General features: G+C 32.3%; 2 protein-coding genes across 3 annotated transcripts in view; one reads left to right on the top strand and one right to left on the bottom strand.

Annotated features, from left to right (window-relative positions):
- The window catches only part of LOC143917831 (uridine phosphorylase 1-like), a 348,253-nt gene that overhangs the window by 263,323 nt on the left and 72,830 nt on the right, over positions 1-12,100 (bottom strand). The window lies entirely within an intron of this gene.
- SP2353 (EGF like, fibronectin type III and laminin G domains protein pikachurin) overlaps positions 1-12,100 on the top strand; it is a 203,169-nt gene that overhangs the window by 158,925 nt on the left and 32,144 nt on the right. For both annotated transcript variants that reach the window (XM_077439423.1, XM_077439424.1), the window contains one exon: positions 11,612-11,798. In XM_077439423.1, coding sequence (XP_077295549.1) covers positions 11,612-11,798 — 187 coding nt within the window. The remainder of the gene's footprint in view (positions 1-11,611; positions 11,799-12,100) is intronic.

The raw sequence follows: 12,100 nt of genomic DNA, 5'->3' as shown, positions 1-12,100 counted from the left end.
GGATTTGGATTTTGGGAAAATATCAGAGTAGTTAGTATCGTGTTTTTTAACAATAACACAGCCCTGGCATTTACGTTCAAATTGAATTACACAAATAAAACATTATGGAAATGATCATTTTCATCAAAAACTTCTGTTTATTTGTTTTTATTGATACTTCGAAAACATTGTTCAATTATAATGCTGCGTAAATTTAACAAATTGTCTAAAAATCCAAATATAATTACATTTTAATTTTAATACTAAATTAAATTGCACAAACGTTTCACATTATACTAATTTAAAAATAAAAATACGGTCACCGCTATATTCCAAAAAGTGCGTGATTATTCACATAGCGTCATTTTTGACAGGACGTGAAAAATTATCCAACAAAAGAATTTCTTTATTCGTATGAATCGCGTTATTTTTTTTAAATTTATTACGTTGAACGTTATTAATAACACTCCACGTGTAAAATGAGAAAATATGGATGAAGGGCAACGAGACGTAAACGTATCGTCTTCATATACTGGTGCATCATTGCATTTTCGCAACTAGGGGGGGGGGGTAATGGAGGAAGTGCGTGCTACTTCCGGTTTCGTCAGTTTTAAGACACTCCATCTTATGCGTACTCGAGTGAGTCTAATTAATTTTGAACCTTGCTGGGGTGATGCTGATAAATCTATTCACCCTCACGGTTGAGCACACGCTGGGATACCGAGACCTTATGGGTCGATTAAACCCCATCGTGTGTACGTAAACGTTCACTCAATGGTGATCGGTTGAATTTCTATACCATTGTACTATATGTACATACTTATGTACATACCTACATTGGCGATTAGATTTGGGTCTAATTTAAAGTATTTCGCTAAAACTTCCATGATTTTTTACGAAATATGTAGATATTCGGCTGTTCGGATGATTCGGCTGTAACTCAAATATATTGATATGATTATAAAATGTACATACATGATTAAGTTATAAATTTAAGACATGAGATTTTCGTATTACAGCCTCATTTTATCCTCACTAACACCCGTGACTTGAGGGCTTCTATTATAGGTAATCCATCCAAGGAAAGAAATCCTTCTAGGCGGCATCTTTACCATATTTATTTTTTTCTTGCAATCGACTCATCTCAGAACTGTTATTAAATTTAGCCGTAGTTCCTCGGGACCAGTAGTTTACCTCAAAAAATTTAATGGAAAATATTGCTTTTTTAAATCTGTTGAAAAAATTACATCGAATGCTTACAATGCTTATTTCAAATATTTCATTTTTACCATATAAGCCAATATATTTGAAAGTTGCGGAAGTCCAATTTTCAATTCTAAAAACACTATTTCTGTTTCACTTAATTCACAAAGTAAGCTTCCCGGACATGCATACAATAAATCCTGAAAGTTCCACCGTTCCATCGTACAATAATGCATGCAACTCCCGTTCCCGTTCCCGTTTCTCGATGCGTTTCGATAAGTGGATGTTTCAGTTTCAAATTAATACTTAATAATCAAATTAAATTATAGTTAAGTATAGGAACGCATACATGAGAGACAAATATTGATTTTTATATACGTATATGTAGGATTGTTATGCGTGGTACGTAATGTAAGGTTGGTATGAGTGATACATAATGTATTTGTACGTTGGCATGCGTGCGCGCAAGTTGGTTACTAACGTACACATTTCCTTAACTACACACTGGCGCTTCATACTTTCGCGTCGATAAAATCATAATGACGAATATTATTATATAGAGGTTTTATCCCGTTTTTTTACAGTAATCTTCCCGGGCATGCATACAACAAATCCTGAAAGTTTCATCGTAATCAGTTCAGTGGCTTAGGAGCCTATTCGAGACAGACAGACAGACAGACAAATATTGATTTTTATATACATATATAGATGTCCATAACCTCGGAAAAGCAGAATAAACTTACATATTACAGGCCACCAGTATTTTTAAATATTGCTAAACGCAATACATTATATTTAATGTTTTACGAGATATTTCTCGAAATGAAGAAAAGTGGACTTATGCCACTTTTGGTTATAACGGCTCATACATACATACATATATGCCAATGGCAGGTTATAATCATCCAGATATTACATCGAATAAAACAATTGAATGTTTTTCTGCTACGCAAATCTACAGTTTTCGATTATAAACTTCAAAATTTTAAATAAACATTCGTAGTATTCTTACTTGAACTATGTATACATATATGGTTTTTGGAAAACGGCCATACAAAATTGTGTGAAAACGTTAAATTTGTTACTTTTTCTCAATGTTTATCCATCTGAGCAACGCCGAGCAAATTCACTGGTATATGTATGTATGTACATATTTATTAATGTATGTATGTATATAAAAACGAGGGCAAACAGTAAGTTTGCTTGCTATTGTGTAGTTAATCCTTTTGTAATCAATTATGTTTTGAAATAAATATACATACATTAATACATAAATATAAAATATCATTTGAATGTTCGTTTTTAGTACATATATGTATATTTTGACGCTTTGAAAATTTCTCTTGAATCATTTCAGAGTTGGAGTTAGTTTCGTTGTTTAATTTTTAACTAGGAAACGCTTTTAACTAACGTACCGTCGAAACGAACGTCTGAATATTAAATTGCGAAACCGTTTGTGATATTAAAATTCTAATTGTCCGCGATAGGATGAAACGCAGATGGATTCTCAGAAATGTTTTCTATTTATCATTGTATTATTAAAACTATACATACATACTTGGAAATAAGTGCTAATATATTATACATACATACATAGTTGTGTTCGTGGAAAATTTAATATTACATATCCGAAATGAACGGCTTTGGAGGAATTTCTTTAGCTTTAACTTAATTGATGATGACATGCTTTCATAATAGAGTTTGCACCGACGGAGTGGGTGACGTCTTTTAATTATATGCGAAAGCACTCTACTCTCGAAATTTTACCTGTCACTTCTTAACGACAATATCATAAATCTCGTTCTCGCCTCTCTTCAATTTATTTTTTAATATCAAATTAATTTACGAACGTTGCCATATGTACGAAAACTTTATGCGCCATATGTTTGTTTGTTTCTGGGAATCAAATTAGAACGAGATGCTAGCCGAGGAAGAAGTTCGAATTGGTCCCAATGCACAGACTGAATTAAATTTTAGAAATAAGAGAAGGAATAAACCTAAAGTTGTGTATGTATTTGTGTACATAGTTTGCATAATTTTAGTTTGTATTCATTTTTCATCTCACTATAAAGCATGCCATGCATACCGATGAAGTGATTAAACAATTTAAATAACTTAAAAATAATTTTAAAAAACCAACGTATTGAAAGTTATTAAATTATTTTTAAATTGAACTAATAAATCACAATAAAGGCAACAGTTTTAGAAAAACTACCATTAAATAAAACATAACTTCAATCAATTTTTTTTAAATATATAAATAAAAGTAGTAATTATGAATAAAAGTTCAAATCCACATGATAAATTTTGCTCGTTTATTATCATTATATTATTATTACTAGTGTTTTTTGGAAAGGAATTGGTTCATAAACCAAACCCAAAGCTATTATTGCTAACAGTTTCAGCATGCACTTGCGGTCAATTCACATCACCCCCTCACTCCACCCTTCGCGCTGCCCTTTCATTTCATCCCCGCACGTAAAAAACATACATATTTAAGTACATCCCTTCCATTTTTATACGTGATATATATTATATTATAGTTTTATTTTAACGGCTGAATTAAATCCATGTTTTGGCTTATTTCCCGTATTTGATATCAACTGATAATTTGAAATATTTAATATTTACCATACATACATATATTTATCTAGTCATGTAAATGTGAAAATATTAATATATACAAAATTGTGTGAAAGCGTAAATAATAATAATATATGCAAAAGTGATAAAACCAATTATGTATCATATTTGGCTTTACTTCCACTAAAGCTATTCTACTAATAAAGTTTAAATATCTTTCTTTTCATATACATAAACTGAGGCCATCCCGATGACTCATATTTATATCTACTCACATTTAAAATATTGTTGCACAGAGGTGGGTTGAAAATCCAAATGGAAAGCCAAAGTTGCTTCACAGCATTTATTCAACGATTCAAAAGGTCCACACGGATCTACCACTCACTCCAGAATGATCTGATCTACAGTGTTAAGGACAAGTTGTCCTTATAAAGTTCAAATTGTACACCACAGCCTCCCTGATCCATTTATGTATCTATTGTCTAGGAATGTAGAGTTCTACCGTGGTGAGTCTATTGTTCTGTGAGAACTCCAGCGTATCCTTTGTTTGGGCATTTACTGAGTCCCGTTCGCCGAATCAAGACTCTCTATTGTTCACCTACGAATGCACCTAGACAGTGGATACTCTCTCTCATATTACCACGTAAAAATATCATGGAAAGGTCATGGAAAATTTCAAGAAAGTAGGGTGAAGAATTGAAATAGATGCTAATTTATACTAAATTATGAGCTATAGGCATATACATGTACATATGTACGTAGATTTTTACCTGACAGGTAGTACAATATATACATATTCATGTTGTGTCAACCTATAAATCATTATTAGATTTAATTTATACCCGAAACTGTGTTTTACATTTTCTAATTAATGCATTATGTACTTTCGGCATGAAAGCCGTTTTTCTGCGTTTTAATTTAATTCCATCATAGAGTGAAATCTCAAAGTGGCGGAAAAATTTGCGGAAAATTTAATAAAAAAAATATGCGAAGTCACTTTTCAGAGTCCATGACACGGCACTAATTGGACAGACAAAGGGATTTAATCTCATTAACAAACGCGCATAAGCGATAGACCGACACATCACTCATGGACATTAACCTCAGACTATCCCTTTTACATACAATCGCCATTTAATTTTTTTATTAGGTATATGTATGTATGTATATAATGTTCGAGTACATATGCAAATATTAAAAATGTACATATTGTACGAACACGTCCAATATTTATTCGCAACAAACTTTTCGCAGATACGAAACGGTTTATTTTCGATTTGCACTATCTCCCGCATACATATGTATATATTTCGATAGCCAATGCAAACAATGCAGCAAATTGCATTCGTTACTGCAAACAGTAAAATATAATAAAATTCAACCGCGAAAACGTGACGTGTAACGCTTTTTCGGTGGGATTCACGTGTGTGTGGATTTTCAGACGCGCGAAAAGCGACTGGAAAATTCGAGGCCATTAAATGCAGACCGAAAGATTGTTAACGACACTGAATGCAAGCGAGTAGACATGCAATTTATGCAAAGTTACAGCGAGACTCTACCCCAGTAATTTGCATCGTTAATTTACTAAAGTGACACGGGTTTAAGTCAGTGCCTTGGAATAATATATCGTTTATAGTAAATGCTATTAAATTCAATTTAAATGGTTGAAAAAATCTTATAATTATTGGATTTAAGTTGGTTAGGTCGGTACTAGGCAAGATCGATTGTACTGTCTACTATGTTTATGAACAGAGAATAGTGGCTTTATCATTCATTGTTTGGCATATAATCGTATTTTCTCATTATACATTTATACTACATATGTATATGTATATTTATTTATATATTTATACAGGTACATATACATATGTACACCCATATAGAATAGCGATATTATATATACATATATGATTAACTTAAAAAAATTCGGATGTGACCAACTCATGACTTTAAGGAAATAGTCCCACTTCCGGTTTATTAAATTCAGTGATTTTTTTTTTTTTATCACATTGATACAAGAAATATACTTGCATTTTTTCATAAAGAGCACACATCTTTAAAGGGTCGAAAAAAATAGTGGACGAAAAATCGAACAAGAGTAAACTGCCACTTCCGGTTGATGGATGCTTACGAAATTTTATACATAACTTGGTATTAGGCTTAAACTTTTAGATATGAAATTTCAGTTCAATGAATTAAAACGGTTCTGAGAAAAACATAAAAAAGATCGATTCTCTAGAGTAAAAGTACCACTTCCGGTTCAGGTAAAAATATTAGGTTATAAAACTTATAATTTATATTACATGTAAAAAAATTCAGTCCGATTCAGTTAGCGGTTTGGGAGATAATTTAATTCAAAAACTTAAAAAAAAAGAGGACACCTATAAGAGGAGGTACCATTTCCGGTCAACTTAAAAATTAAAAAAAAATTAAGTCGTATCGATAAAAATTTTAGTAACCGATACTAAATTTCAGTTCGATAGGACTAACGGTAAAAATCCCCAAAATACACAGGCTCACAGACACACACACATTTTTTCTAGATCATGAAAACGTGATCAGTGATCGATTCTGAGTTCGAATTAGTCAAAATCTCGAGTTCGATTTTTCTCATGATTACAAAACTTCATCTATTGTTACTACGCACATAGATAAAGTAAAAATGACATTCTCCTTCGCTTTCTATTAAATGTGAATACATAGTTGATCTTACTTCACAATTTTTAAGCCGAGTATATTAAAATATATGACCACGGTTTACATCCAATGTGCAGCAAGGAAAACTTTATGAGTAATGATAATAGTGTGCAACAATAGTACCAGTTACGAGTCGCTTATTAAAAATGAACTTTTCATGGAGCTTTTGCGTTATATTCGCATTTCAACCTGGCAGCGTTTTTCAGCTTAATTACTTTTGTTTCGTGAAATTCGCTAATAGTCGAGTGTAAGCGCTTGCACGGTTTGCAGAATATTTAGTGTTGGGTATTGTGATTATGTATATTGCATTTTGAAATGTAAGAAAGTCTGAGCTGTTGCGGTGTAACGGATTAATGGGATTGTGGGGGATGTTCGTGTTGGAATTCGTCGGTGTAAACAGGTCATTAGAAGCGTTGCGTGTCTCGGGTGCAATAGGGATCTCTAACTTTTACGAAGAGTCAAAGACAAATACCAACTTTCTCCAAACTCGTTGTGGAAAGTAAATGTGCAAGGGAGGTGTGTGGGGTGCTTTATGTTACAAGTTATGGCTAGTTTGGCTCCCACAAATAATTGTGATTGGATTTTAGATTGCGTTTGCTCTGACCGGAATTGGAAATTTGTTTGCTTGTAACTTTAATAATCTGATAAAATGTAATAGCAGTTTGTCAAGACACACGTTAGACAAACAGCGTAACTTGCATCAATGCGAGAGGTTCCCGGATTCAAGCCCTGGGTTGACCTTGAATCTGTAGTGCTGCTGTTTCAGTGTGTCTGCGCCTTAATGTATGTATGTATATCCAGCAATATTAACTCGGTGGTTGCATTAATGCTAACCACTGAAAGGTTCCTGAGATTGAGCTCTGGATTGACCTTGATTGAAAATAATTTATTCTGTACTGCTCGTCAGACTTGTATATGTATTACTCAAAGTCGATCGATTCCAATCAGATGCCAACTTATCTGATTTCATTGTTGAAATGGTTCTTCATCAAATTGGAAAAAACTATCCTTACCCACTGCGAATTTCATTTTTATGATCTATAATAAATTTATATACATTCAATACCATCGATGTCACTCAGGAGCACCCCGTTAACCGCATCTTGTAAAAATATAAAATTGATATCTTATTTCCCAATTTTAAATAAATAAATATTTGTATGTATCTACTACTCAAACTGACCAGCATTGCTCTGACTGAATTTCGTAGTCTACTGATCGTTTAGGATAGTTTCCTTTTCTGTACATTCGGTCAATCTCCTTAATGCAAAGATACGCAGAGAGGAACGCGAACATACGCCTCTCACCGCTGGAGACCACATACGCGTCCCGCACCGCACTTTTGAGTGTTCTTAAAATTATGTCCTTAACAGCTGGAGTCTAATCACGTACAGCTCTCTGTATTTGTCTGTGCCTTTAAAGTAGCATGTGATGGTATACCAAATTGGTGGTATAGTAAACTAGTTGTTTTACCCGGCTTCGCGCAGTATTTGTAATATAAACAGCGTAAACATGACGAATCTAATAGTCTTTCATTTTAATGATTCATTTGTTATTTTAATTAATTTATTTAAATCGAAAAAAATATAAGATTCTACCAATTTAATTGTCATCATTTTTGAAACTTTGTATTGTTTACGAAATTCCCAACCAATGATACTTATTTACAAAGTCTCTTTCGAAATTATATATTAGACTAGTGTTTTTACCCGGCTTCATTCGGTATTTGTAATATAAACTGATTCATGGCTAATCTAATAGTAAACATTTTATTAAATTTATTTGAATATTCAATTGTTCGATGACGTCACGGATTTACGAACCAACAATACATACATACAAAGTCTCTTTCGAAATTATATATAAGATCTTATTATATTTTCTGTTATATAAAAATCTTTATATAACAGAAAATATTTCTTAATTAATATTCATTTTTATATCATTTACTAGGCATGTTTCTAAAGCAAATTTCAAGAGTATTAGAGTATTATTTTTTTTTTTGTTACTATAAATTTTTTCATGTTTCAAAATTGATTTATGTATCGTATCCACTTACTATATAATATATTTTGGCATGTAGTAAAGTGTCCTTGGAAGACGTTTTTCTCTAGTATTTTCCATTGCTTTCAAGAAAAAACAAAATGAAAAGTGGAGAGGGGCTATGTTGTTTTTTTAGATGCGATAGATTTTGATGGTGCCAAGTTTTTGCATGGAGCCGTCTCGATAAATGCCATAAAATTCTGGAGACTTGCCAATCATTATGCTAGTACGTATGTAAACTAACCCTTGAGGTAAGCTATGTGTCATAAAATATATTTCACATGTCGATATAACACGTTTTCCTGTTGTTTCACATCTACATATGAGTATATGTAATTTGTCTTCTGACATGATAACACTTGTTGACTTTCTCTCTGTAGCCTAAATGCGTACTCGTTGAGATTGTTCCTCAAATTAATCATCATCAACTTTTCACCGCTCTCTGCTGAAACCTCGACAATCTTCTTCCATTTCTGCCCATCTTATGTGTGTCATTTTTATCCATTATATTCAACATATTACCTTAGTTCGTCTGCCTCACAACCATATAGTACAATAATTTCTTCTACATAATACATATGTAGATTCATACATGTACTAATTATTGCCATGGAAACCATTTCAAGTTTTCTTCTTCATATTAATATAAGAAATATTAAAATTTAATTAAATATTAAAAACCATGTTCAAGGCCGGGCCAAGAAAAACATTTAAATATTTTTCAATGTTAATTGAAGTCCTAAAAAAAAAGCTTTTAATAACTTTTAATCAAATATAATATTTTAGGCTTTCACTTCAAATGCTAATATATAGGTATGATATAAAAAACATATAGTCCATCTTTCTATGAGGATGAATTGATCAAGGATCTTCTTAACGTGTTGATTATATTTATTGATATCTTTACTGCCGATTACAGTCAATCCTCTTCACAAGAAAACGAAGTACAAAAGAGAAATAATGAAATTGTAAGAAAATATTATATAATACAGGATATAACGTTTTTTGATATTTTTTTCGGGTTGACTTTATATTGAGATAAAAAAGTTTTTCCTTTGTTTTTATTATCTTATTTTATTATTTCTAATTATTATTGTACATATTACATGTATTTTAGTCACATTTTTGTTATTATAAAATTATATTTACTTAATTTTTATATTTTCTTATATATTTATTTACATATACATATTTATGGACGATAGATATTGCACTGTCTTTCCTATAGTCTGGAATAAAAATATATTGTAGCGTGCACGTGTAGAGGAGTTTCCGAGATCGGATTGAAAGACGCAGTACTTATGGTAGTTTATTGTTCTTCCGACGACGATCCAGCTCTGAATGAATCACGGTCCAAAACCTTAAATTATTTATACTCATGCGTGTACTATCAACACAGAGAGATCATTGGTCGATGGATCGCGAGACCTTATTGGTTGTTGTATACGGCTCATTTATTTATTTATTTATTTAAAGTTTGGACCGTTGTAGCATTACAGGAATTCCTAATGCGCCACAATGGTCAAAAATATAACAGAAAAGACAAGAAACAAAATAATAAATTAGACATAACAAAAAAAAAACATATATATATACACAAACAACTAAAAATAATAATTATTATTATTATATATCGTTTATCGTCTTGAATTCATTCTATGTTTACAAGGTTTTTGTATTTCGTAATATTCTTTCTCGATTATGATTTTCAAGTTATGAATTCTATAAGTCCTCACCAGATAGAGTTTCAAAATTTGTCATCCGGATTTATGTATACGCTGAGGCCTTTTTAGCGTGAAATTGAACCAGTGGTTGACGAGATCAACTTACCTAATCTCTAGTTTACAATATGATTATTATTATTAGTTTTCTCATTCACGTGGGTATTCTTAAATTCATTATCATCATCTACATCCACTCACCATCCGATGCTGGATGGAGGCCTCTCCAACACGCTTCCATTCGTCTCTGTTTTGAGCAACTAATCCATCCCACCCCACACATTTTCCTAATTTCGCCTACTCATATTCCATGTGGCTTTCCTTTCAACGGCTTACATTCTCTCGGATACGATTCTAGCACTTCTTTAGTCCGTCTTTCATCCACTCTTCTAATTTTGTGACTCGCTCATTGCCATTTCAATATCTTTCTCTCCGTTATATTAAGGAAATGTATTTTTATAAATGTAGAGCTTATTAATTTTACAACTATTATCTAGTTTTAAAATTATATCACTGGTCGCCATGCGAGCTACATATTTTTTTTATTTTTTTTAATTTTTATTTGGCTCACCAACAATGTGCATACATAACACAATATAGTCTTTACACATTTATGATTCTGGTATATATGTACATATATGTACATCAATTATAGGTGTGCACAAAATTACTTAAGCATATTACATATATTTGGACGTAGTCCATTTTTCCAGGATTATCCTATTGGCCTATTTTTTGCTATAGATAAAGTTTACAGGGGTTTTCAATTTTAAATATTATATGTATTTTAATAAAATAAATAACAATAAAGTAAACAAACAAGTGCTAAGTATTGTAATAAAATACATCAATAACAACTTCAATATTTTCATCATGTGTCGTTTCCTTTTTCTCTCTGTCGGGGAGGTTTATACCTACTTTTGTATTTATACTCGCACTTGTGTGCATTTAACGACATCGGTCTCTCCGTCGGTCATAAACATTATTTCCTGTTTTTAACCATTCGGCTCCTTTGAGAGCATTATTTTAAAATTAAATGAACTACCCTGATGGCAGGTAAATAATGTCTCGCTTAGAGAAAAAAATATTTAGTTGGCAGTAATTTCCTACAAAAATAGTCTCATTGAACGGGCAGAGCAGGTACTTAAGTACCACAAGTATTCATTGCAGTTATTTCCTTACAAAAGGTGCGAGAACAATATAAATTTCTTGACGTCTTCGTCCTTTATTAGTCGAAAACTAAGGTTCACACCCAAAATATAAACTACACCCAAAAACAGCTCACTTAGCGAACACTGATGTACATATTATGATTGTGAGAAGTGTCGATTCATGGTAGCAATTTTTTCGTTACAGTGAATTCATAGATTTTTTAATTGTTCCAGGGACTGTTTTCAAGAATGACATTTTTGGATCCAGTATTTATCGGCGGTCGAGGAAACATATCCGGTTTGGAAAAACTACCAGTGCAAAGCGGCTACGAAGGATGCATCAGATCCTTGAACATGAACGGACGCTCTTACAGTTGGTCATCGAAACCACACGGAGACGCCATTGACGGATTCAACATAGGTAAGTCCATTATGTATATAAAATCAATGACTAATAAAAAACTAAATCTCAAATAATGCGGAGCGTAAACAAACAACGTGAGTTTTGATTAAACCGAAAATTCAGAGTAATCACAAATAATGAAATTCCATTGTGAGGTTCATTAGCTACCCCCCGTTTGATGCTATAGCGTGCACGCCTTTCAGTAATTATAAAGAATCAATTTCGGCACGATATTTAATTAAAGTGTAATTCCTCAGGTGAATCAAGGGGTGCTCGGAGGGGTTGGATAGCTGCTGTGGAAAACTATAAATTATGTATCC

The sequence above is a fragment of the Arctopsyche grandis genome, chromosome 10 (genome assembly GCF_051622035.1).
Source record: "Arctopsyche grandis isolate Sample6627 chromosome 10, ASM5162203v2, whole genome shotgun sequence".
Lineage (NCBI taxonomy): Eukaryota > Metazoa > Arthropoda > Insecta > Trichoptera > Hydropsychidae > Arctopsyche > Arctopsyche grandis.
The sequence above is the reverse complement of the archived record's forward strand: the minus strand, read 5'-3'. Positions and strand labels throughout refer to the sequence as shown.